This window comes from Epinephelus moara, chromosome 7 (genome assembly GCF_006386435.1).
Source record: "Epinephelus moara isolate mb chromosome 7, YSFRI_EMoa_1.0, whole genome shotgun sequence".
Classification (NCBI taxonomy): domain Eukaryota; kingdom Metazoa; phylum Chordata; class Actinopteri; order Perciformes; family Serranidae; genus Epinephelus; species Epinephelus moara.
In genome coordinates this window covers 11,220,039-11,248,022 of record NC_065512.1, presented here as the reverse complement: position 1 = coordinate 11,248,022, position 27,984 = coordinate 11,220,039, and the positions used below count along the sequence as shown (strand labels likewise).

General features: G+C 39.7%; 1 protein-coding gene across 1 annotated transcript; it reads left to right on the top strand.

The window, feature by feature from the left end:
- The first annotated feature begins 1,673 nt into the window (after nucleotides 1-1,673).
- Nucleotides 1,674-22,458, top strand: stk24a (serine/threonine kinase 24a (STE20 homolog, yeast)). The gene is made up of 11 exons (XM_050048697.1): nucleotides 1,674-2,191; nucleotides 7,050-7,280; nucleotides 8,697-8,753; nucleotides 8,918-9,026; nucleotides 9,612-9,769; nucleotides 14,011-14,196; nucleotides 14,294-14,439; nucleotides 14,556-14,688; nucleotides 14,815-14,883; nucleotides 15,105-15,241; nucleotides 17,787-22,458. Exons 1-11 carry the CDS (start codon nucleotides 2,150-2,152, stop codon nucleotides 17,818-17,820), a joined length of 1,302 nt encoding a protein of 433 aa, XP_049904654.1. The 5' UTR covers nucleotides 1,674-2,149; the 3' UTR covers nucleotides 17,821-22,458.
- Nucleotides 22,459-27,984: the final 5,526 nt, after the last annotated feature.

Below are 27,984 nucleotides of genomic sequence, written 5' to 3'. Positions count from 1 at the left end.
TTAGCTCAATCATGTTGTAACTAAGACATCCGCTGGAAAAAATATTTTCTTTACGGATGAGCACACGTTTGATAAAACGGAGTTAAATCTCTCGGCATCCATTTTCAAGCTTTCTGTGTGTTTGTTTCCTTGCGGACGAGAAAAGGGGGAGCACACATTTCCGAGAAGGCGTGTCCTTTTCAAAAATGCAAGAGGCGTTGATTTGTTGCCGGCCGTTTTCGCCGGTGTGTTAAACACACTTTAGAAAGGAGTGTCCCCAGAATATCAGAAGGTGGAGATCTCTGATTGTCTGGTGGCGAGACTAGTCCTGGAGGAACAGTGTGTGAGATTTAGGGGGATTTAGTGAAATCTAGTGGTGAGGATTGCAGATTGCAAACAGCTGAAACTTCTCCCAGTTAGTAGGTATTCCAGGAGCTGCATTATCTACAGGTCCCAATGTCCTCAAATGACAAACAAAATGACAAAATCACTCAACTACAAACATTATTATAAAAAAACAACAAGTTTCAACCATTAAATGTGATCAGCACTTTTGTGTCGGGGTCGGTTGCAGACTAGTCTCGCTCACCAGACCTTTCTCAAGAAAAGAAAGCTGCAGACTGACTTGGTAGAGATTGCTGCCATCTTGTTTTTACATGGATTAGTGTGTTGTGCTCTTTCTACCACTAGATGGCACAAACGTGTCCACAAACGCGGACAACAGGTCTAATGCTGCATTCTATTGGTAGCCGGAACCGGGATTGATACGGTTTCCGGTCCGGAAAGTTACAAAAGAACACCCGTTCTACCCGGAGGTCTCGTCATCAAACTCGGGCAAGGTCCAGGTAGACCGAGTCGGTAGAACTGACGTCATGACGAAGATGGCTGCGCACATTGTGAATAGTTATTTGTCCTCATATATGCTGTTTAATTAAGCGTTTGTGTTGTAAAAATCATACAAGTACTTTGCAATGGCATTTCTGTTTCCACTGTTGATTTGTGTTGGAAAAAAAGTCTGTGCAAGCCCATTGTAGCCTAAAGTCGTTTGAACCAGCAAAGTCTCCGTTGCTCAGCAACCATGCAAACAAAAACAAACTTACGGCGCGCCGCCATGTTTTCCGTACTGTTGCACTGAAACGCTTTCAGATCAGACGTGTCATACGGTCATATAAATCCGACAAGGAATGACCGGTCTGGATTGCCAAACGAATGCGGCATAACTTAAGTAGAATGAAGTATGAGATCAAGTAAACCCACAATGTGATGTCCCCAAACGAGGACACAGGGTCTCAGGAGGCTATGGTGATACAAACGTCACATTCTAAAGTAATGAAAACCCAACTATTCTTTTTTAGGTTAATATACACTAGAGAAAACATACTTATTATATTATTTTCCAGTTCTGCCTATATCCCCCTCAATCCTACACTCTGTACCTAATTAAATATATTTATTATTTCAAATGAGATACCTGTATGGTAACGATTTGTGTTCATAAATCAAAGACCAGGCAAGAAACACCTGCTTATAGGAGAAATCTAATTTTGCAGTGAGTCTGTCCACATAGTTATTATGAAACTGGCACCTGTGTGAACTTCCTTCCTCCTCTGTGACGCTTTATGATTTACGAATGACGACATAAGCACCGTCGACTCTTCTTCACTCTGATTGGTCCTCCGGAAAATGAAAATGACATTAAGCAAGATGGCGCTGGGCGACAGAGAAAAGTGATGAGAGAATAGAACAACAAGCGATACAACTAAATAACAGTGAGCATTTATTTACCCTGTGCGACTGTTTTAAAACCGGACCGCTATCTTATCACCTGGAAGCTGCCAGGCACCTACGGAGAGGCCGCACCGGGCTACGGAGATATAATTAATCAGCCAACTGTTTGCTAACTAGCGGCTAAAGTAGCTAGCATAGCTAACGTTCGCTAACTGCGGAAGGCGAGTGAGGAGAAGGCTGGCAGGCGGCTCGAAGTAACGTTACAAACCGACAAGTCGAGCAGCTGATTTAAAAACAAGCAACCTGTCCGTGTGATACATCAACTACCAGTACAGAGTTTGTGGCACGGACCGGGTCATCCTAACCAGGGGTCGGCGAGGAAACACCTCTGATAAGGAAGGCAGAAAAAGACGAGAGGCGTCATCTTTGCTGATCTGACGCCATGGCTCATTCCCCTATTCAGAGCGGACTGCCGGGGATCCAGGTGAATACAGTTTAATGTGTTATTAGCTAACTTTCAGAGGCAAGTTGTGGTTCAGAGCCAACCGACATTTTACTGTCGTTTCCTTGTTCCCTTGTTACGTTACCCTCAGCTCGGAAGTTCAACTCGGTGCCTGTAAATAACTTTATCTGCAGGAACACTGCATCATTATCACGTTAAACGCTATCGTATTTGCTTTCCGAAGATAAAAGCACCTATTTGTCAAAGTCCAGTGTGACTGACTGAGATAAGAAGGCGGGGGTCTTGTTTGTCTGTTTGTTGTCACACCTAACATGTGCTAAATGACCTACAGGCTGTCAAATTAAAGATGCACAATTTAGCTCTCACTCCTTTATAAAGGAACAGCATCACAATTGACGCAGTTGGCATCTAAGGGACTGTTCTTTATTTATCAGAGGGATGCTGGGGTGTGACTTTGTTGTTGTTATTGTTGTTGTTGTGTGTTTGTGTTCTTTTACCCACCTCCAAGCTACAAATATTTTTCCTGGATTCTCCTGAGTGATGGAAAATGCATGACCCTCCCATTGGATTTTCAAAACGTACCCTTTATTGTTTTATTGTCAAAAGCTGAAAAAATCCTGGAGTTGAAAAAAGCCAATTTTTTCTTTTGTTTTAACTTTTGTCATGCATTCTGGTTAGTTAGTAAATTTAGGCCAAATTTTAAATGAGACATAGAATAAAATGATTTTAATCAAATATAACTGTTGTAAGCTCATGTTTGGTCACGTTTTTTGTTTTGTTTTTGTTGTTTGTTTTTTTTCTGACAGAAGCCTTTGTCAAACATGATGTGTCCAAGGACTATTGGAAATTTGATAATTTCCGTTCTTACAGTTTCTTGTTATGGTAAATGGTGTAATTTTGGCGATTTGTAAAGAAAGCATGTCTTCCCAACCTGGCCGCCATGTTTTCTTTAAAAATCAGCAGTAAAATAAATACAAAATACAAGCATTTAAATTTGTATGCTCCTCCCCAAAGCCCAAATAAAAAACATAAGTCCCTCCCCGGTGCTTAAAAAAATATTTGACATGCCTCCCCCTTTTTGCACCACCCTCTCCCACCTCATTAGTAAAGAACAGTCCCTAACTTGCTATTTAGCCCATGCCAACTGTTGTACTTTTGACTAGAAGTGCATAACTTAAAGATATTTAGATTATGTAATGTAGGAAATTCTCACGTTTAAAAAGCTGGAAAGGGCAACTGCTTTACATTTTAGCTTGAAAAATGAGCAATTATCATAATGGTGATCAACTATTTAGCCAATTTATTAATTGTTTCAGCTTTATTAATTTCCCAGACCTGCTTCACATGCAGTACACTACCTGTGTATTTACTTTTTGCAGTTGTTATATCATGTTGTGAGCCCTGTTTTATTATACTCTAACTAAGCAGTCCATTTATCATACCTATTGGTTTTGACTTTTGTTGTCATTATTGATTAATCTGGCAAAAAGTGGTGCAAAATAGTTGGTGCATTAAAAGTCAGAAAATGGTTAAGAGCATGCAACTAATAATTACCTTAATTAAAGATTAATCTGGCAAATCTAAAGGTCTATAATATCTCAGAGAAGAGTGAGAAACCCCCAATGCAGTTTTCCTAAGTCAACCCAAGGTGAAGAGGAGGTTGTTTTGTCAGGCCAGCAGTAAAGACATTTAGTTTACAGTGAAATGAAACAGAGAAAAGCAGCCAGTCTTCAGATCTGAGATGCTGAAATAGAGAATGTTGGAAAGTTTGTGTGATAAATTAATTAAATGATTAATTAATTATAAAATAGTTGCTGTTTATTGATTCACTAACCAATTAAGTGACTAATAATCATGCTAGTTACGTCAAATGACTTGCTTTTTGTCAATCAACCTGTCAAAATCTTTACATGGTCAGTTTACTGTCACAAGAAAATAGTTGCTGGTTAATATTCTGTTGATAGTCTAATAAATTATTTCAAGGTTTCAGCTCTAGGTTTGATATCACCGCTTTTTGACAGTTTTATTGTTATTGTAGTGTGATTGTATTTTTTTTATTGTCCCTTGTTAAACTTAAGTATTTTCAGAGAAATGTTGAACCAGCCACTAGCTGGCAGTCAGTGCATGTCCTGCTTGAAGACTTGAATTAAAGTAGGCCACACTACCGCCCATGTAAGAATGACAACCTCCTGGGGTGATATAACCAATACATGCATGATCATTACATTGATGACTGCACACAATAGTACTCTTTCTGTTAAGTTAGTATTGCTTCATTAGCACATGCACTGACAAATACAGGTCTAGATGGTATTAAACACATCAGAGTCCAGAGGATACTATACAGAGGAGAGTGAGCATTTGGGAGGCTGGCAGTGAGCCTCCAACCCTGAGGGTGTGGTGCGTGGATGACACTAGACTACACAGTTGTGTGGTGCAGATGGGAGAGCATCAAACACATGCTTTTAGAGCGAGGTTCAGGCAGCTTTAGCTGTCGCAGTAAACCTGCTGACTGTGGATATGGCAAGTACATTCCCATCATGTGTAGTCTGTGGTCGCAGCGCCCTTGTTGTTTTTCCCTTTGTTTTTACAGAGGTCAGCCTCGACATTATAATTTTCACCTGGATGACTGACCACACCAGTGTTATGATAGTATTTTGGTTGTGTTGTTTCTACTCTGCTTTATTCTGCACCGCTCGGTCTCTTTGTCTTTGTTGTAAAGGCCCTTTGCTATCAAATTCAGCAGCCACCTCTTTGCCAATTTTTGCAAAGTGCAGCTGCTCATCTCACCCTCCATATAGGTTTGACCACCATGCATTAGCACTTTTACAGGAAACTGTTCTCTTGGGGGAGTTGTAAAGCAATATGCTATGTGAGCCAATAGATCATCGTCTTAGGGATGGGTTACCTGGTAAATTACGCTTTGGGCTTAATTGCTTTACTTCATTATTACTAAACCTGCTGCAAAAATATGATTTGCTTCAGTTTAATTCTTCACATTACACAGTGTGGTGATTTAATAGAAATGCAATGTTTTCAGGATAGACGCATTTTGTGTTATATTTTTCATGGACTTTACAACACTACAAACTCAGATGGTTTAGGCTAATGATTGCTGCATGAAAGGAAATTGAACTGGCCAACCTGAAGACCATTATTCCCTCCCTGCAGCTCCATGGGGAAATAAGCCATTTAGTTCAGTCAATACGTTAGGGTGTAGTCCTTCAATTTCTGTTTAGCCGTTGTTGTGGAGGTTATGAAGCCGAAGTTACATCTGTGCTACATTGTCTTGTGATTTTAGTGTCACTCACAGCCACACAAATTTGTCAGAGAAGTTAAAAAAAAATTGTCTAGATGCAGAAGTCGAGGTCAGGCTGAAATACAGAATTTGAACAGAGCTGTTTGTCTGTCAATAGAGGATGAAATTAAAGGTTTTGATTAGATTAAAAGTTCTGTGCTGCTCTATGCTCTGTGGCAGATTCGGATGTTGGTCCTCGATACCACACATTGCTTGAGTTAAAAGCAGGATAGCCACTAAGTTGCACAATTGTTGATGCACTTCCTTTGTGCCATAAATCAAGCCTTCATTTTACCAAATTGTACTTGGTGGCAGACAGAATGGCACATAGAAAGCAAGGCTTATAGGGAGTTTAAACGCTGATGATGTTGTTATTCTATAGCCATTACATTCTGCAATTAACATTTGGACATTTGCACTTTGTTCATGCTCTAATGAAAAGAGTATGTCTTTGACCCTGTCAAAACTTTCCTGCCACAGTCGTTTCAGATTGACACCCTTCTCACCGCAGACACTATGAAAAACACTGAAGGAAACCATTAAAAGAGAGCTGTTAGGCAGGCTGTTTTCTTTTCACCCCTGATTTTACGCATTAAGACCAGTTTACTAGTCATGGTTAGTAGGTACTACTCACCCAGTGAAAACAGTGGTGTAATGTCTTCTGTGGCTCTGGAGGGGTTTTCTAAAGTGTAAGAAATAACTTTGATGATAGTCAGTGGAGGCTGACTCAGCGTGGGCTTTGTGACTATACATTTATGACTGAAAAACCTACATGAAGGGAGTAGAGTCTGAAAGACAATAACATTTACCCAGAGAGGATCAGCGTCTCATTTATAACTTCTTGTTTGTGCACAAAATGATGCCACAGGCTTCTTCTGTGAGTCGAGCTGAAACAATTGGTCGATCGGTGGATCAGTCAATTGGTACAAAATTAACAAGCAACAACTTTGATAATTGAATAATCATTTGAGTCATTTTTTTTTAAGCGAACATGCCAAACATTTTCAGGTTTTCGAATGTTTCAAATTGCTGCTTTTTATTGTCTAACATAAAAGCAGGTTGAAAATTGTTTGGATTTTGACTGTTGGTCAGACCCAAGAACACATTTTGATGTCACAATCGGCTCTTGAAAAGCAAGAAGGGTATTTTCCCCTATTTTCTGACATTTTGTAGACAAAGCAATTCATCAGAAAAATTGTCTGCAGATTCATTAATAATGACAATTATTTTGAGTGGCAGCCCTGATGGTCGGGCTCGGGTTGCAAGGTTTGTAAAAATCCATTTTTAGATTATAATAAATCAACGTCACAGCATGAAAGTTCAGTGATTATTAGTTCTTACTAAAGTATGTGTGTATCCTAGGTTTTAAAAATAACAGTGCATGACAGTTTGCAAGATATCAAGACTGCCAGAAGGAGCTTAGGTGCTTGAATGTTGAGCTGTGGGCCTGTGTAACAACAGCTTGAATACCTGTAATTGAACCTCCTGTATCTGTATGTGAAACCTGTCTGTTGCTTGTGGTTCTACGTTACTTAAATACACTCTGTTCTTTCTCTCCCCATCCATCTCTCTGTCACACAGAACTTCAGAGCTGATCCAGAGGAGTATTTTACCAAGCTGGACAGAATAGGCAAAGGCTCTTTTGGTGAAGTTTTTAAAGGCATCGACTGTCGGACTCAGAAAGTTGTGGCCATTAAAATTATTGATCTGGAAGAAGCGGAGGATGAAATAGAGGACATTCAACAGGAGATCACAGTCCTCAGCCAGTGTGACAGTCCCTTCATCACCAAGTATTATGGATCATACCTAAAGGTAAGCTTTAGCCTCAGGAAGAATATGGTTGTCTTTTTGTAATAGCCCATGTTCGACATAATGCATATGTGAGTAGTGTGTTCCTTCAAGCGAGTGTACGCTATGTAGGTCAATAAATAATGCATATGGACAATGGAGCAAGTATTGCCTGTGTAATATTGCACAGATTGCCGTTGAACAACATGAAATAGGCCGACTTTGCTGTAGTACACAGCTTGAGGGCTTTTAACAGTGCAGTCTGTAAGTATTCAGACATAGACATATGTTTTATTCTTTTTACTCTGTACTCCAACAGATTGGATTTGAAATAAAACATTGACAATGAGATCAGTGTGTCAAATTTCAGCTTCAATATCAGGGTGGTCATGTGCATTTTAGGTGAACAGTGTAGGAATTATAGCCTTTGTATACATAGAAAGTGCAGCATGGCACTTATATAGGGGTGCAGATTGGGCAACACTTATCTGATGTGAACGTGATCACCCTTAAAGCTGAAAGTCAGCTTTTTTACATCTCTGTAGTTATAGACTTTCAGTCATGCTACGTGTGATGGTGCTTAGAGTGCCTCTCACAGCGCTTATGGTACTTAACAGCAGCGAGGAGAGAAGTGGTGGTCCATTAGCTCAAGATATAGTGCTGGGTGAAGGAGGGAATTAAGGCTTACTTGTGTGTAGTATGTAACCATGGTGTTTGTGCTGTGTTCATGTATGTATTTGTGTGTGTTACAAGACTTTAAAGTCGTAGTGTTAAGATCTACAGTTTTCTGGTTCGGCCACGTCTTGAATGCTCTGCCCTTAGAACTGATCACTAAGGTTTGTTTCTGTTGTTTTAATTTAGGTTTTTCTCATCAGGTCAGTAGTGGTGGGTGTCAATGGGCAGCGGTGGTGGCAGCCATTGATCATGCTAATGGCAGTGTCATTTATTCCAAACAAACTGCTTGTGCCGCTGGAAACAGAGCATGCATCAATAAGTTTGTGCTGGAGGATTTTTATCACATAGGATGTCTCGCCAGTGTGTGTGTGTGTGTGTGTGTTAACAACAACAACAAAAAGAGGAAGATGTAGGGCAAAGATACTGTGAAAGGGACAGGTGCATGCTGGTGTTCTAGAAACCACTAAACTTTAATTATTGTACATGTCCTGCTGCTCTGCCCTGCTTACCAACACGGTCAACAGGTGCAGCAGTGGCTCTAACACACAGCCCACGAGGGCAATTACAATACTTAAAGTAGCTTTATTGTAGTTATGTGAGTCTTGACTCAGTCAAATCTTAACAAGTAAACATGATGCACACACTCTTTCGAAATAAATAAATGTATTATTTAAGTGAAATAAGTGTACATAAACTGTTACTCAGTTTGTAATAACTGTTGCAACTTTGAACACTATCTGACTGAATTCCTTCTTTATCTCTCAGGGTACAAAACTATGGATTATTATGGAATATCTGGGTGGAGGATCAGCCCTGGATTTGGTGAGTCTACATCAAATTAAGTAAATTACCTATCTGAAGATGATCTGAGCTAAACAGTTTGATTTGTGGTCCATTATGACAGTTTACCGATGTGTAAAATCTGCGCCATCTTTCAAAGTTAAGCCCTAAGTCACCTTTATGCGCTTATTTATCCGCTCCTCTAGTTGGAACCAGGCTCCCTGGATGAAACGCAGATTGCCACAATTCTGAGAGAGATCCTAAAAGGGCTGGAGTATCTGCACTCTGAGAAGAAAATCCACAGAGATATCAAAGGTAAGACTGCCGTGTGTACCGTTGCCTTGTTTTAACAACAGTCTTGTAAATAGCTGAATCTTTACAACATGTTCTCTGTCCTCTTGTAAATAATGCTTAAGTGAGGCAAACACAAGTCGGAGTGCTTTAATCTGTCACATTTCACACTTTATAAATTCTGTTGAGATCTTTTTAAAATGGCGATGGATAAGTAAGTAGCCCGTTTTGTTTGTTGGCAGTAATAGTACCACAGCAGGCATATTGATGTGGAGAGAGTGATGCAAACAGGAGGTGTATTCAGCTATTTTTTTTTCTGTAATGCATCTTTAGAAAGATGTGTGTGGGTCTACTGGTCAGAGTTCCCTGTCCTGGGTCTTTACCATGCAAATGCAAACACTTAAAAAGCTTTTAGAAACCTGATTAATGCTCTACAAGACCAAATGATCAAGTTTTCCAAGAGTGATCTTTAATTACAGAAAACAGGTTAATGTCAGGAACTCAGAACAATCATATTACAGAAGCATTGTCTGTCTTTTTACACTGATTTTCATTTAAACACTTACTGATACGTGATTCAGCTCTTATTTTTTGTCCTTTGGCTTCCAGCTGCCAACGTGCTGCTGTCAGAACAAGGCGACGTGAAGCTGGCAGACTTCGGAGTGGCAGGCCAGCTGACGGACACTCAGATAAAAAGGAACACGTTTGTTGGTACTCCTTTCTGGATGGCACCTGAAGTCATAAAGCAATCAGCCTACGATTCAAAGGTCAGAGTTTACAAACTTTTATTGTTATCACACTCAGGTTTAGTATTGGAAAGCAGAGTCACGTAGAAATGTACAGGTTCTTGGAGAAAATGCTTTAATTGACAACAGTAAGCTCCATAATATTAAATGTAAAAAATGCACAAGGTCATCTGACAATTATTTTGTTCGAAGACATAAGTAAACTTCAATTTACATGCTCAGTGAGTTTGGCAGCTGGATAACAAAAGCTTACTATAGGTTTAACACATCAGCTGGGTTTGCCGGAACATCTGGAGTAGTGGGAGTTTTTCCTGTTGGGCTGGTTGAGCTGTTGGCCAGCTGTGAGTCCAGTAACACCAGTGCAAGAAGGAGCGAGGGGACAGTAAGACCTTTAAGGCAAATATAACAGGCTTACTAACATGCAATGAGTGTTTATATTATTCAGATCAACACAGTGAGGTGTGTCAAACCTGCTTTGGTGACCTGGTGTCTCTCCGAGGGATAGAAATTTAATGTTGCTGATGTACAGAATTAATGTTACAGACTTCCTGTGGTGAACAAGATAGACAGAAAGTGAGCACATGTGGTTAGGTGAGCAAGAATGAGCTCACAGAGACAAGAGAATATGTAAAACTGAAACTTTGCTCTTTTCTGTGCAGTGAAATGTTGTGGTTTAACAGTTAAGTGTGTGTGACGACAGTTACAGACTGGAGTGTCTACTTACATTGACCATTAGTGTTTAACTTGTGCCAGTTATTAAAAGAAACACAAGTAAATAAATAGATATGTTAAAGTAGGCCAAGATTACCAGGGGCAATACATACTGTAAGTGCATATATAATAAGGATGGTTAAACTGTCGATTAAGGATTACTTTCACACGAAATTGCACGACCTTGCAATTTTTTTCCAATTACTGCAATGTTACCACAAATTTGACTACTGAAAACCGGTAAAATCTCATTTCATTGTAGAGCTGCGTGCAGTATATTGATCCACTCAGCCCCTCCTCCTTTCTCAGTTTATCATTTGACTAGTGCTGCGCCTGGGACAAAGTCACACACAGTTGCAATGATAACCATTAACACAAACACATGAGCCCCTTTCTTGCAGCACAGAGAAAGGAAATTTTAACACCTTTCATGCTGAGATCACTTATCATTTCAAATGCACGATGAAATTTGACAGACTACTCGAGAACACCGTACACAGATTAATGCAATGAGTAGCTGTTGGAGCTTTTTAACTGTACAAACTATAAAGTGTCACAACAGTTGTCAGGATGTTGGGAACACACTGGGCTGTCCCTCAACTGACGGTGAAGCTGTTGGGGTCGGGATCCCGTACCCTCTCTTAACTGACAGTGAGGCTTTGAGACGCACAATGGTCTGTCTCTCATCTGATGCTAACACTACTGCGGTGTCTACTTGATCTGTAATGTAGCCTGTTCCTATGGATCACTGTCCTTACAATCAGGAAGGCCTCTTTCATCATTGCGGGCCTTGCTGTTGCCTTCTTAGTCTTCTTGCCCGGCTCTGATGTTTTATTTTACGACAGTATTGGATCATGACGTGAATCCCATGTAATAGTAATTATTATTATTATGATTATGATTATTTTTTTGGGATTCTTATCATGATAGTTGTTGATAGGCAGTGGCGATCAGTTCTTGCTACCCCCCTCAAATCCACCTCCACCTAAATGCTCATAATGATAGGCTCTGAATCCGAGTCAGCGTTGTGGCATTGTAACTATTTTTGAAATTTTCACTTGCACCTGCAATCTCATTTCAAAAAATGTCTAAAAATACTGTGACATGCATTGCAGTTTTTTAGAAAAGCTGCAGTGAAATCAGGCATTTCAGGTCACAACAGTCACAAAAACAGCCCACGAAATCCTGGAGGGACTGAGAATAATAAAAGTGGTTAAAGCTACTCCAAGTTCAGTACAATTCCTAAAAGTGCCCAGCTGGAATTAATAATAAAGAATTGGCCTTATAGAGATACAGTCTTCACATGCTCATTCCTATAAGGATCACTGCTACATTTATAATAATAGTAAACTTGATTTTATACCACTTTTCTTAACAATGTTACAAAGTGCTTTATGAAGGAAGATGAAATCAACAAGGCAGATAAAAGGAGAGTAAGGCCAAAGGACAGTAAAAAGGGTCAAATCAAATAAACAAGAAAAGAAGTTATAAATAATTTCATATTCCAAACATTTCCAAAAGCTTTCACAAAGAGAAAAGTTGAAATAAGAGATTTAAAAGAAGCTAGAGAGTTACTTTGTCTGAGTTTGGTAGGCAGAGAGCTATCATGATCTGAGGGTAACCAGCAGGGCTCCATCCCCTGATCTTACTGGTGGAGAGAGCACATACCAGGTCAATAAATCAGAAATGTATGATGGAGGAAGGCAGTTTAAAGCCTTAAAAAGTGAGTGATAACATTTTAAAATCAATCCAAAAGACATTTAGAGTAGAGAGGAGAAAATAATTCAGGCTAAAACACAACTTCACACAAAGCTTGCTTAAACAGTGAGAGATGGAAGGGTGAGGTGAATCATGTAACAGCTGTTTCATGCGAATAGATCCAGCTCAGGCCTTCAGGCAGTATCTGTTGTCAGACCCAGGTGGAACATAACCATGCTGTGTCAACACTTAGCGTCAGTATAATGAGTCAACAAATAAAATGGTGAAGAACATGTCCTAAAGACAAAAAAAGGTTCGTGTGAAATCGTCCTCAAATGATATGTAGATTTTGCCCTTCTGTTTTCTTGCTCCGTTTCCTGCTGCGTGCTTGTTTTTTAAGCACTTTCAAAGACTGGTTTTCTAGACTAGAAATGGCCAAATACATATTTTTGGAATAACCACAACATGAGTCAGTGCGGCCTGTCAACACCACCACTATGTCACAGTCTTCAGTTTGCAGAGCTTCCTCAAATACGCCCAGGCTGTGAATGTCAGACAGTCATTTCACACAGCACTGTGTCAGTGTGTGTATTTGTGGGGAAGTGTGTGAAGTAATGCTGCTCTAAAGGTTCCCTTGTATGCTCATTTTCATGTTCATACTTGTATTTTGGATGTTACTAAAACATGTTTACATGCTGTAATGTAAAAAAACAAAACAAAAAAAAACGTTTTTTTGCTCATACTGTCTGCCTGAATATACCTGTATTTATGCTCTGTCTGAAACACTCTATTTTAGCACCTTTCTCTGTAAGCCCAGTCCGCTCTGATTGGTCAGTGTTTTCAAGTCTTTCTAATCTTCTCTCTTGGCATTTCTGCACCATCATTGCAGCCAGGGGCATGACTGTAACGGCACTGTAGTGGCAGCAAATTCAATGTTTGTTTACTATGACTTCGGAGTAGAAAACCCTCGCGTCACATACATAAAATGAAGCGGCGCTAATTAAATGCTGCCTCAGTTGGTTCGTTTTTTAGCCACCTAAATAAAGGCCCACCTAAAAAGATCAATATCAGTGTAACTTAACGTTATATCTAGAATACTTTTACTACTTTACATTGCTGGCGGGCAGCCCTTTCTGACGGGGAGGTATCTCAAAGCCACCAGACTTCATTTTAGAACACATGAGTTGTTGGTCTACCGCTGCCTTGACCAGTTAGTAAGGTAAAGTGGTGAAAATATTCCAAATATAGTGTACACTTAAACTGATATGATGGGGTTTTTTTGGCTGCTAAAATAAGTTTTGCTGTGGCCCCTATCTACAGCAGTAACATTACACTGTTATGCTTTCTTGCCGGTAGATTTGGATGCTCAAGCACTCTATCAAAGCGAAAGAGTACAAGAGATAAGCATGGCAGAAACATCAGATAGGTCAGACCATTGTTTTTAACTATCGTTTAACATTACAGTGATGGCTGAAAATGACAACAGAGATGAACAAGTTTGCAGATTTCACAAATCCCAGCATTCAAATCAGTTGCCAGTTGTCTACCTGCAAGTATTAGCGTGATGTCACAGTGCTTTGTCTAAAGACTGTTGCACTGGAATTGCATTGTGATGTCACAGCTTGGGTCCATGTTTACTTCCTGTCAGCTGATGTCATTCACATACACTGCAAAACATTCCAACAGGAAGTACAAAAGGTTTCTCTGTGGATTGAGCATTTTGATACTTTCACAGTATTTATATAGTACCTATACCTGTTTTATATTAATAGAGACATGGAAATCATTTTTTTTTCCAATACGAGACCTTTAATAAGATTGTCTTTCCTGTCCCAAATGTCTTTGTTTTATAGGCAGACATCTGGTCATTAGGAATAACAGCAATAGAACTGGCTAAAGGAGAGCCGCCGCACTCTGAGCTTCATCCCATGAAGGTCTTATTCCTCATCCCAAAGAACAATCCACCAACACTGGAAGGAAACTACAGCAAACCACTTAAAGAATTTGTTGAAGCCTGTTTAAATAAGGAGCCCAGCTTTGTAAGTGTAAAGGATTCTTGTTCATTCTGTTATCAGTAATATGGCACAGTAATGTTTTAATGTTCACTGTTAAGTGTGTTTTGTGTGTCTTCTTTAGAGGCCAACTGCCAAAGAGCTGTTAAAACATAAGTATATTGTAAGGCATGCCAAAAAGACGTCCTATCTGACAGAGCTGATTGACAGATACAAGAAGTGGAAGTTACAGCAGTCTCGGGATGGATCCAGCTCGGATGAATCTGATGAGTAAGTTGTCTGCACCATTTCCTGACGGGGGGCAAGACGTGGCAAATTTACATTCTGAAGCCAAAACTAGCAACTCTGTGTATGCCAGTGATGATCCTAAAATCCTGTGACTGTAGGGAGCCAAACGGCCAGGCTTCTGGTGGAGATGACGCTGCCAATGATGACTGGATCTTCAACACCATCAGAGAGAAGGACCTGAAAAACTTTCAGAACGGGGCAGCACAGCCTGCTGAGCTCGAAAGGACACAGGTGAGACCATGTGCTGCTGTCGAGGAAAAAGTAATACATCAGTAGTTGAGCACCTCTCATCTTCTGTGTGTCGAAAGGTCTCTCAGATTTCTCTTCTTAACATTAAGGTCATCTTTTTTTGTTCAGGTGCAGGAGAGTCCAAAGAGGCCTTTGTCACAAAGCTTATCAACAATCTTTTCTCCATTGTTTTCTGAGGTAAGAGCACTAACAAGTTACCCTATGTCAAAGCATTCATCATCAATAAATGCATGATTTAAAATAAAACCCATTGTAAACTGTTGTATTCAATCAGTGCCTATCACACAAAATGAAATCTACTGTGTGTTCAGATGGATATATTTTGTCAGAGGCTACTCTACAATAAATATGAAGGAGGTTCACGTCCTATTGTTATCTAAAAGATGTCATTTTTGCAGCTGAAAGAAAAGGGTGAGACGAGTAATGGCAAGCCGGAGGCTGCAGAGGAGCTGCGGGAGGCCATTTTCCTGGCAGAGGAAACACACCCAGGGATCTGTGACTCCCTGGTAGCTGAACTAGTGCAGAGACTTCAGAGGTAGGCAGGGTTCATCTTACCATAATATTTGATATGTATTTCTTTCTACAAAAGTCCAATGAATTTGCATATTTAATTTCTAGATGTGATGTATGTATGTGTGCCTTTTTAATGGATCATTAAGGGCACATTTGACCGCCTGACCAGAAGTGGAAAGAGAACTAGAATATTGTACTCAAGGAAGAGTACTGTTACTTTTAAGGAATTTACTCAAGTAAAAGTAAAAAGTAGGTCAGATAAAATGTACAGAGTAAATGTTACTGAATGGTGCAACTTAAGACTACAAAATATATTTCATGAAGTGTCAACCTAAACACTAGTTAAAAAACATAAGCAACATGATCCCCTCCTTCAGGGACAAAACTCAGACAAAAATGACCAGATATTACATAAAAAGTCTATGGACACTGGTGGCGGGTGCAAAAGGCTATATTTAGCTACACACATTAATTAACTTGACACTTCTTATAGAATCAAAAGCAGAATAAATTAATCACCAAGGCAGAAAACACAAAGCTGTCTGACATTGCACTGCACAGCAGCTGCAGCCACAAACATATTACAGCAAAGGAGAGACTGCTCAATTTTTATACAGCAGGTGGGGCATACACACAACATAACCCAGCAGTTGTTGACATTCTCATCTGGAGAGTGAGTTAAAAGAGTCTGATCCTCACACTGTGAGAAATGAGCGCAGCAAAATGTTTTTCAATCTGCTCTACATTCAACTTCTCTGCTTGTTCATTCTCAAAGCCTAATATAATCAGTCCAGTCAGTGTCTCTGTCCCAGTATGACCAGTTCACTCAGCTTCTCTAGTGTCCAACAGCTGTTTCTGTCAACAGCAGAAAGTCCCCACACACCTCACTGAAGGTGGAATGGTTATCAGTGAACGCAGAGGACACTGCTGGTGGATCCACCGTGAGCATTTTAATATATGAGCCATTTTGCTCACTGGTTGGAGTATTAAATTAGTGATGAATTAAGGTAGATACCTATTTTAACTATGCTGAGGTATAGGCCCTTTTAGGGCTGACATCACAATGACGTAATTTTATTAGCTGGAAGCAAAACATGACTCGCCAGGAGTCATAGGAGTCATAAAATGTCATCTTGTTGTGTCATTGGGAGCCAGAATAGAAGGAGTCATGGCTTAAAACTTAAATGTTATCACATACCAGCTGCCACTACCTGTCAACAACAAGAAGATATCTATGGTTAAATGCGGTCAAACAATAGGACTGGGCGGAGGCAATCCTGTGCACCTAATCAGAAACTGGGTAGGTTTTAGGAGGAATACTGGTTTTCTCTCTAATGCTAACTTTTTAGCACATTGGCTAACATTAGCTTCAATAGCAAAACAAAATGAAGGAAACCGTTCAAGTGTCGTCGTCCTCTGTAAGATTTGCATATTAATCAAACACAAAGCCAGCCATCCCATCTCAGGCAATCCTGTCCAATCATCCATCCACTGAGGGAGAGCATACAGGTCGCCCAGTCTGGTCCTGCTGGTCAGTGTTTACTCTTACAAGTAATACCTGCAGTCCCAGACAGTGAGTGACCTGACATGGTGCGTTTGTAAATTCAGTCTGATGCTCTACACTAAAACGAGAGCCCTGTTGGTCGAAGAAACGGAGCGTTATATTTCCATATGAGTTCATGAACGGTTGAGTTAATCACACATTCACTCTGCTCTGTGCTCTGCTGTTCCGAGAGTGCGGAGCTTTGGATAACCAAATGACACTTTCCGACAGTGTTATGAATTTGCCCATGGTCCAGTTTGTGCTAGAGGGGGCTGGAGAATTTTTTGGTCTCCAGCTAAGCCCCGCCCACCAAAAAACATCATACTGTTTACTAACAGTAAAAGAGTCATAATAATATATATCAACCATAACCCATACGGACATGATCCTTAAATTGATTGTGTTGGTGTGCTTTTGTAATGTTCAGTAAATACTAGCCACACCCTGGGTGTAACTGCACCCTTCCCACCCCTCGACACTCGGCCAGTGAAGGTAAATATATACAACAAGTATCTCTTTAAGTGTCAGCTGAGTGGACTGTCACCTCTATTGAGCCCCGCCCTCCTGCAGTCACAGAAACACCTGCAGCTTCTTCTCTGCTGCAGCTGCTCATTTATCTCCTTTCACCTCTTCAAGTGTCCTTTCAGTTTTATCACAACTGATTCACATTACTTTCGTTTAACTCTGAAACGGAAGTAATGTAAAATGTAGCGAAGAACGATACTTGTGATGGGAAAAAAAAGTGAAACTGCTGATTTTTAAAATACTTGAAAAAGTACAAGTACACAAAAAATGGCTGCTACAGAAATAAGAGGAAATGTAATTTGGAACTTCCCAGCATCTGACAGTCTACTGGTCCATCAGTCCAATGCTTTGGTTCACAGTGAAATGTAGGACACAGGAAAGTAGCTATTGATCCATCCAACACCTTGCTATTGTGTGATCCAAGACATTTAGTCTAGTCTTTAAAGTGAGGACTGTCTAGACAGTAAATATTAACCCTTTTTTTCCTGATATTTGTCAGGTTTTCTGTGCCACAGGCAGCTGCCAGTCACTGAGAGGAGCTACATCCAGCTCTGCTCTAATTTTCCACCCTGGTGGCAGCAGTCAGATCTTTTCCTCTGACCTCCACAGCCGGGATGAAGTCTCCCAGGAAGGTCTCCATCACTCATTTGCCTGAAGCAAATCCTGGCCTACTTAATGTCTGTTTATACGCTAGAACACCACCAGAGGGTCCTATTTAGGACAGTCAGTGGCCAGCCACTCAGCTGCCACCATGACTGCCACCTGCTGTAAGATGTCCCTTCTCAATACCTCCTTCACAACTGTTTTTTATTTTAATGGTGGAGTCAGCTATCTTCTTTCTTCAAGGACTCTTTGAGTTATTGGTTTTGGTGAGTTTGTGGCTTTTTCACAAAGGTTTACACTCAGCATCCTTTTTTGGAGAAAGTACCTTGCTTAATAAATTGTGTGCATGTGCGTGTGGCTGTGCGAGATATCCTGTGAAATGTGCAGTGAAGAAGAGTGACGAGTGGGTTGAAGCATTTTATTGAAAACTCAGGTATCCTGCTTTAAGTGGATTGGGTCCTCTGGGAGACGGAGAGAGCTCTTTAGGGTGGTTGTACAGCCTTGTAAATAAGCTAATTTCTACAGATTCATGAAAAAATAATGGAGCGTTTGTAATGGAACCACTGTGTACAAATGGCCAAATGCAAACTGTAGATAATGGTTGTGAGGTAAATATTTTGAGAGACTAAAATGGCCATACATGAGATTGCCTTGCCTTTCTACTTGTTCTTTTGTATATCAGTCTTTGATTTCTCCAGTTGTAAAACTTTTTAAGTACTCATCCAGTGAATGAAAATGGCTGCCCTCTATCATGTTTTACTAGTGATTTATTATATATTTCTTAATGCTCTTTAAAGTTTTGGTTTCATTCTCTATGCTGCGGCTGTAATATTGTCGGAGAATGTAAAAAACAAAAGGCTGGATCGATGAAGCCCCCGCCAGTTTTTAACACTGGATGCTCTGTTGCCAGCCCCGATTCCACAAGGCCTCGAGATGTGTTGGTTTGTTGGACTTTGCCTCATCCTTTCTTTTCTTTTCTTTTTTTTTTGCTGTGTGTTTTTGACTCGTTAGATAAACTGAGGTTTCGTCCATTCATTCCATTAACAGGGCAGTGCCATCATCTAGTTTATAAAATCAGCAGACTCTGTTAGTCTTCCTAGGAGCTGCAGTGGTACTATCTATCTCCTCAGCGTACCTACAGCTTTAATTGCACTTCAAGTATAAATGCCTTTTGACTATAAACAAAGTAGCCATAAAACAGTAGCACGAGACTTACAGTATTTTGCAGGTATGCTATCTGGGACAAAAAGAAAAGTCCGCCTGAAGTCTCACAGCTTGGACTCTGGAGTTGGTCATGCAGTGTATTATTTGCCTGGCTGTATCTTTCCATTCGGACTTGTGAGAGGTTTTTTCAGTTGTACAGTAAATGCATATAGACAAAGACTTCTCACATAGTAGATAACACTGCTCTCAGATGTACATATTAACATAAAGCTAGGAGGTGTTCAGAGACCAGTGGCACTGCTACTACTTCTGACTGTAGTTTTAAAAGGAATGTGCATGACAGTATAACAGTATGAGCCTGTTGGTTGGCCTGAGCGGTATGCGTTGTAGCACACTGCTGCAGGACTGGAGGAATGTTGAGTCCTGAACAGAGTTGAATCAGCCTTAGAGTATTTGTGATGAATGGGATGAATAGTATCAGCTTTAAAATGTTAGATCCAATGCTTTTGTTGTGATTTCTTCTTCTTTCCCCCCTCTGGCATTAAAATGCATATGCAGCAATACTTTTAAAAGACAAATGATAAAAGATCAAAGATATTTCTTTCATTCCTTGCCAGTATGATGCATGCATGAACAAATGGACTCATTTTTCTTCTCAGATGAGAGGGATTTTCATCATTCTTACAGAGTCAGATGATATAATATATTTGCCACGGTACACATTAAACAAGTTAAGAGAGAGTTCAGCATTTGGGGAACAGATGATTTGCTTTCTTGGGGAGAGTTGGATCAGAAGATCAGTCTTCTCTCATATTTCTCCATTAAATATATGGCTAAGCCATAGACTGTATATAAAGCTGGACGACACGTCTTGTCATCTTGTGCTGGTGACATCATTTGGAGCCAGAATCTGTGCAGTAGCGATCTCCATTCTGTCGAGTTCCTGCCCATACACCCATCTGAGCAATTGTGGACAACACCACTAATTGCGAGCACACCGTCGATGGGCTAAGTAATTAGCTTAGCACAAAGACTGGAAATGGGGGAAACAGCTAGCCTGGCTCTGTCCAGAGGTAACTAAAGTTGCCTACCAGCACCTCCAGAGTTTACTAATAAACATGTCGTTAGTTTAATTTTTACGAATAACTGAAGTGTAAAACGACAGTTAGGACCATTTCTTGGCTTGGAACAGTAACTTCCTGAAGTGTCTGCTGGTTATCTAGCAACAGAAAATAAATGCCAGTTGCGTTGCTAGCTGAACAATAATTTAATTTCCTGTGAAGACGAGCTGTATCCATCATCTTGTATAACTCTCTTCAAGAAAGCGAATTTCCCATAATGTCAAACTTTTCTTTTAGCCCATTTAAACAGAACATTTCCTCCTAATTTTTTCTTTAAAGACACTATTGTTTTCCCTTCTGCTTGGCAGTCGGAAGACACAGTTCAATGGGTAAAATTCAATATTCTGTTTAAATGAGTAGAAATTTGTTTACCAAATCAAGTAAAGGTACAAGGCTCAATGATTTCCATTTGCACAGTTTTCCTTTGTGTTCTTTCTGCTCTTCTGTGAAAAATGACTCTCCATTTAAACTTCTCATGTGAAATGTGCCATGTAAGCCCTCCATCCCAAAATCTCAAACAGACAAATTCAATACAGTTTGCACCTTCTACATGGTCTTTTATGACTCTTTACCTTTTTATGTGTTGCACTCTGCAGATTCTTTTTAAAATGGTACTTAAAGGGACAGTTTATCCCCAAATTAAAAATGTATGGGTTTTTTTTGGTTTGTTGTTTTTTACCAGAGGGTTGTACTATGAAGCAAGTTCAACAGAGCCAGGCTCTCTTTGCCTGAGCTGTCTTAACAAACCCTAAAGCCTCATTGAATTTTATCTATGATAAATACAAATAGACTAATCTATAAACTGCAGTGTAAAAGAGACTTCAGGAAATCAGGACCAGTCATAAAAACTTCGTCGAAAGTGGTTTCATGAAATGACACTGCTTGTCATATATAAGTAAATGTCATCCTAAGAAATAATATAGTGAACTATTAATGTATGCTACCTGTGATTTTGTATTTGCGACACATACAATAAGCTCCACTGTAGTTGCACAGCTTTGTTGGGTGGCATTTGTAACATTTAACTCAACAAGTTGGTTAAAGTGCATTTGTAATGTGTTCATTTAGCTGAGAATCTGCATTGCTCGTTAGGGCCTGGCCGATACGGACTTTTTGGGGCAGATGCCGATTCCAATATTATGGAATAAAAAAATCCGATAACCGATATATCGGCCGATTAAATTTTTATGTTTTTCAATTTAAAAACCCCCGAAATACCTGCTTTTGATGGCTTAAATATAGTTTAAACGCTGGTTACAAAGATATAAATTGAAGGAGATATAAATATAAGTGTTAACATCTATGGCTATATATGGCTATAATCGGCCGATTAAATCGATGGGCCGATAAATCGGTCGGGCCCTATTGCTCATATTGAATATTTACATGTGATGCAACTCAAAACAGTAGAGAAAGGCGCTTTTAGCTGATTTCAAACCGAAACTCGAGATTAGATTTGCAGCATAAGTTACCGTAGAAATCTGGCCAGGTAAAAAGAAAGCCACCTTCGTAGGACGGAAAACCCTGGCTTTAGATTCAACATACCTCGCTAACCCACTGATGATATTGCTTCATTTGTCAGTTCAGATTGTTTTGGTGCGAGTTGCCGAGTATTGGAGATATCGGCCGTAGAGATGTCTGCTTCCTGTCTGATATAATGGAACTAGATGGCACTTGGCTTGAGGTGCTCAAAGCGCCATAAGGATACATTTGAGAAACTCAACAGGAATGTCTTTTTACAGAAACCATGACCTGGTTACTCAAGATAATCCACAGATTTTGTGGTGAGCAGTTTTATGTAGGAACTTTTTTCTTTCTACAGAACTACACCCACCAACTACATCACTGTGAAGAAGGAAGCGTGCATTGGCTCATGAATGAGAGTCGACATGTAAACATTAATGCCGTCTTCCTCGGTTGAGCTGTAACGTTAGCTAGCTCGGTGTTGCTAGGTAAGCTAGCAGTAGATGCACAAATCCTTCTGCATGGTGATACGATTGCCGATTGTAGTTCAGTAGAAAGAAAATAATTCCGACATGAAACTGCTCACAACAAGGTCTGTGGATTATCTTGAGTAACCAGGTCATGATTTCTGTAAAGAGACATTGCTGTTGATTTTTTTAAATGCTTTTTCCCCTCTCTCACTATCTTGATTAATAAAAGGCACTACAGGTAGACTAAGAGGAAAAACATGTATTTTGATTTTGAGGTGAACTGTCCCTTTAAAAAAAAAAAAAAGGCTACAATATAATGTCACAATAACACCAGTTTGATTTTCTTTTTAAGGCTACAATATAATGTCACAATAACACCAGTTTGATTTTCTTTTTCCCCCTTTGTGTGTTGTATGGCAATAAAGCAGTGTGATCGCCAGGAGTCATTTCTTAGCACAAGTAGGCATATATTCTATTAAACTATTTTTATAACCCAAAAGAGCAGTATTATGTAATAGAGGGAGTAAAAGTTTGGTTCTGTGATGTGTTACAGTTTCAGTAAACACTGGATAGCAATCACTTGAAATGTACGTTTCATTTTGTGTGACTTTGCTGACAGTTTATAGTACAGTATACATGTTTGCTAATTCAGGACAGTGCTGTTGGATTTACTGAAGGTTGTCAAATGATTAAAGAAAAAGAATAAAAAATCCAGTACAAATTTAATGAATAGTTTTGACATTGTTTGAGTCATACATTTTAACACCTTATTTAAATTTGCTTTCCTCTGATTCAGAACAGTTTTAAGTGCAGCTGTCAACCCACAGTACCTCTAGAGAATATCACCCTTCTTGCATGTTTAAGTACTGTATCAGTCTTAATTGAGATTCACTTGAGCACAATAATCCATGATTATGGAGGTTTTTAAACTGCACGTCATTTAAAAATCAAGAGACTGAAATATATGAATTACTGAGTCAAATACTCGGCCTTTCTGCAGTGACATTTCTGCACAAATGAACGCTGTACATGCAAATTTAAGTGGAACAAAGACGGACCCTATAGACAAACAATACAGTGTAACTCGAGCAGGGAAAAACAAACACATTTCAAACAAAGCTTTAACTGCTGTTGAAGGTATTTCTATGAATCATTGACTCAAAGGTACTGACTTTTTTGTGGTAATGCTCCAAAATGTGAGAAATGTAACGGCTCAATGACCACCAAAAAGGTGTCGTTCTACTATGTGGTACATCAAAACAAAGCTTTTAAATATCATGTGAACAATACTCCAAAATGTACACATTACAACGTTACATAAACCCTATTTTTAGGATTTTGTCAAGTTCCTGATCAGAATTTTGTATTTGGAAGTTCGGTAATTGCACAATATTTTGGATCAAGCAATAAAACTTACATTTTTTTATTTGTATTTTCCTAGTTGGATGAAATGTCTGGTATTTACAGGAATATTTCAACCCCAACTGACCATTTGTCCATCGATTACTCACCCACCCCATGCGCCATTAAAATTCATGAGGAAAACTTTAATGACTGTGAACGAAGAATCCAAAAACTGAAAAAAATCTTGCTAAATGGATAAATAAACTTCAATTATACTGCACGAATTGTGTGTGAGTTTGTAAATGTTTTGACATAGTTTTGTTGTTAAACGCGATCACCAATGACTTCAATTTATCAAGACTTTTCTCAGTTTTTGGATTCTTCATTCATGTGGTTCAAATTCTCATGTTTGACATTTCCAGTTTTTATTTATTTTTTTATTTAAGCTATCCACATATGCTATTTTTTTGGTACCTGTATCTGGAGCTTTTGATCATATCACATGGTCCTCATCTGCAGTTGGATTAGCCCAGTTGTCATTTAATTGTTGACATTTCAGTTCACTTCTTTCTGAAAACTTAAGCACTTCTTGTTCATGTTGGCTTAAAAGTCGACATCTACTGTGACAGCTACGCCAACAATCTGCTGATGAAGACCATGTGATGTGATTGAAAGCTGCAGAACAGAAGATGGGCTGTCATGACTCGAATTTCTAAATTTGAACATGAGTAGTTGAATTTGAGCTACTTTAATATAGTTTTTGATATTTTTGAAAACAGTTTTCTGTCTTAATGTATTAACTTAAAGGAAAAACCCCCAAATGTATATCAGTTACTCTGTGTTACATTGAATCTAAGACTCATTTATCCAGTCGTTTGCTCAGTACTAGCCAAACAGACAGCCCTTTATGACAGGAAACTGAACTTATCTATTCTCTCTTCACAGCCAGACTCCACTGACAAAAACAGTAATTTTACCTCACTGAACACAGGAGCTGCAGGTCTACCACTGCCTTGATCAGTTAGTTAGTATTGTGTGACTTTGGGTGTTTCAAGGGGTTAGTTTGGACAACAGAGTTACACAATAACGCAAACAAATTACTGGTAGAGGCAGCAGTAGACCAGCAGCTCCCATGTGTTCAATAGACATAGTTCTCTCAAATTATAGTCGTAAATTTGCTAAAATCCGTGATAGTGAGCACTTCCTTTTTCCAAAATAATCCATCCACCTGACAGGTGCACATATCCGCCAGAGCTGTTGCGTGGCAGTACATTCAACTGGCCTATCAACCCAAGCTCAGTCCCTCCACATACAGCGTCTTTAGCTGCGAGATCGTCTGAGACCAGTCATCCAAACAGCTGATGTCACAACTGGTTGGCATAACCAAAGAATTTCTGCAGAAACCGTCTTAGGGAAGTTCATCTGCAGGCTCATCGTCCTCACCAGGATCTTGACCTGACAGCAGTTTGTCCTCTTTACTGACTTGAGTGGTTAACTGCTCACTTTTGATGGTGTCTGGCACTTGAGAGAAGCGTTCTCACAGATGAATCCCACTTTACATTGGACAGGGCAGACGGTGTGTATGGTGTAAAGCAGGTGAGCAGTTTGCCAATGCCAATGTTCTGAACAGAGTGCCCCATGGTGGCGGTGGGGTTATGGTATGGGTTGTCATATGCTTGTCTGCTTATAATAATGCAGCATAATAATGCACGGCCCCGTGTTGCAAGATTCTATACACAATTCCTGGAAGCTGAAAACATCCCAGTTCTTGCACAGCCTGCATGCTCACCAGACATGTCACCCATTGAGCATGTTTGGGATGTTTAGGGATCAGCGTGACAACAACATTTTCCAATTCCTGCCAATATCTAGCAACTTCACACAGCCATTGAAGAGGACGGGGCTGACGCTGCATGGGACACAATCAACCTGATCAGCTCTATGTGAAGATGTCAGTGCATGAGACAAATGGTGTCACACCAGGTACTGACTGATTCTTTGGGGTATCTGTGACCAAAAAGTGCATTTCTGTAGTGCTAATCCTGTGAAGTCCAAATAAATGTCTTTTTTTTTTTTAAAGACCAAACTGCACATTTAAAGTGGCTTTCTATTGTGATCATCCCAGGACACACCTGTGTGGTAATGATGCTGTTTAATCAGCAGGTTGATATGCCACACCTGTCAGCAGGATGGATTGTCTTGGACAAGAGGGTTTGCTCACTGACATCAATTTTAACAAATCTGCAACCAAAATTTGAGAAAAAGCTTTCTACTGAGTGCATGAAAAAGTCTTAGATCTTTAACTTAAACTTTAAAAAATTTGAGCAAAGTGGATCAAGATTTTTTTCAGTTTTTGGATTCTTCGTTCACCAGGGAGGCATGCCAGAAAAATTACGTTTTCTTCACGAATTCAACGTAACATGGGGTAAGTGATATACAAATAATCATTTGGGGGGTAATGCACAACCTCGATTCACAGTTGGGACGCTGTGAAAACTGTGAATAAAAACGGAATGCAATGATTTGCAAATCCTTTTAAACATACAGAGGGGAAAATTAGCCTTCAATATGTCACAGTTTTTTTTCTATTGCAAATTTTCCAATACAACTATTCACATTAAATACCAGACATTCGTATTAACTCAGCGAAACTGCTCGCACTAAGAAATCATAACACGTCAAGCCATATAAACACTGTGTAATTAAGTGGAATGACACTGGGAAAAAAACACTGAAAAAGCTGACTGAAATTCATCACTTGGAGAAGCCTTTGTTTGCAGTGCCAGCTTCATGATGCTTCCTGTATGAAGAAAGTAATCTTTTACTGTTCAGGTGGGATTGAGGCCCGTTCTTCCACACAGTCTTTAAACCTTTAAGATTTGTGAGTCTTGAGAAAGAAATTTCCTCAGTTTGGAAATGCTAACTCAGGCTGTGTTCTGAATCACGTAATTTTTACTTCTAGTAGTAGGTACTGCAGCTTCCCTTTAAAAAGTACGTACTGTTGCATGCAGTATGCACACAATCTGAACATACTATTTTCTCATAATATTAAGCCCTGAACTTTGACCCTCTTGCTTTTATATACATTACCTTGTAGTTAAAACAAACACCACTCATGGAGCTCACTAGAGACGAGATCAACTCTGACAGCTCTGCAGTTACTTTGCAATGTATGTATCCATCCGTTTTCCGTAACCACTTATCCTCTTGAGGGTCGCGGGGGCGCTGGAGCCTATCCCAGCTGACATTGGGCGAGAGGCAGGGTACACCCTGGACAGGTCACCAGACTATCACAGGGCTGACACATAGAGACAGACAACCATTCACACTCACATTCACACCTACGGACAATTTAGAGTCACCAATTAACCTGCATGTCTGGACTGTGGGAGGAAGCCGGAGTACCCAGAGAAAACCTACACTGACATGGGGAGAACATGCAAACTCTGCACAGAAGAGCTCCCCCACCCTGGGTTTGAACCAGGTAGTCTCTTGTTGTGAGACGAGGGTGCTTATCCGTCATTGCCACTTCTGACAGCTGTCAATGCGGCTCAGTCGATGTGATGTATCGTCCGCTGTGCAGAGAATTGTGGGTCAGAATAGCCAGAAAAGCATGCTGGCATACATATAGCAAAATCGGACTGGATGTAGTAGAACATCCTGGTATATTTAGCATACTACATTTGACATACTATGTATTGGGACATACTAAATCCTTCTCTGGCATAATTGACAGTGTGGGGATTGGAAGGCACAGTCAGTGTTGTTAAAAGGTGATGTAACACAGTGATAAACATGCCATTGTCCCAATTTTTTTGGAACATTTTAACACCCAACTTGTTGCATTAGAGGTTGTATTCCTGTAAACATTCAGTAGTAGTTACATGTCACAATTAGATGTTAATTTGCTTTTAAGATACAAAGCCTTGTGGCCCTTTCTTCAGCTAAAATCCAGAATGAGTGTTATTCCCATGTACATGAAAGACCTAGTTACATGCAACAGTATATTGCACTAGATTGCAGCAGTGTGCATGTTAACTCCTCACCTCGTCACCTTTAGCGGAGGAAAAAAAATACACCACAAACTGTGTCAGCAAATACCTCACAGCAAGTTTTATTTATACATCCAAAAACAAAAGATCAAATTTCTCACACTATATACAGATATTACATACAGTGTTTGTACACATATTACATAATTTGTACACAAGAAAAATATACATAAAAATGTAAACCTTTGTATACAAAAAATACCTTAGACAAATTAAACAAGGACCGATAACAAAAGGTGACTAGATTAGCTCATCCTATCTTTAAAAACAGTAATACAGTACATTCAATGAGTATAGGAATTTGTCAGCCATCTCTGAATTCAAGCAGTTAAATGTGCCTACAGTACGAGCCCTGTTAATTTTGTTCTACGTGGTTTTTGGGAGAGTAAACTGGTGCCGTGACTAATCTCATGCTATGTGGATACAGCAGTTATGCCTTGCAAACATTTTCATCCAACTTTTTTTTTTTTTTTTTTTTT

Excerpts from the sequence above, each read along its gene's own strand:
- stk24a (XM_050048697.1), top strand. The coding sequence starts at position 2,150 with ATGGCTCATTCCCCTATTCAGAGCGGACTGCCGGGGATCCAG. Across the intron at positions 2,192-7,049 it reads GCGGACTGCCGGGGATCCAG|AACTTCAGAGCTGATCCAGA; the intron begins GTGAATACAGTT and ends TCTGTCACACAG. Across the intron at positions 8,754-8,917 it reads GAGGATCAGCCCTGGATTTG|TTGGAACCAGGCTCCCTGGA; the intron begins GTGAGTCTACAT and ends CCGCTCCTCTAG.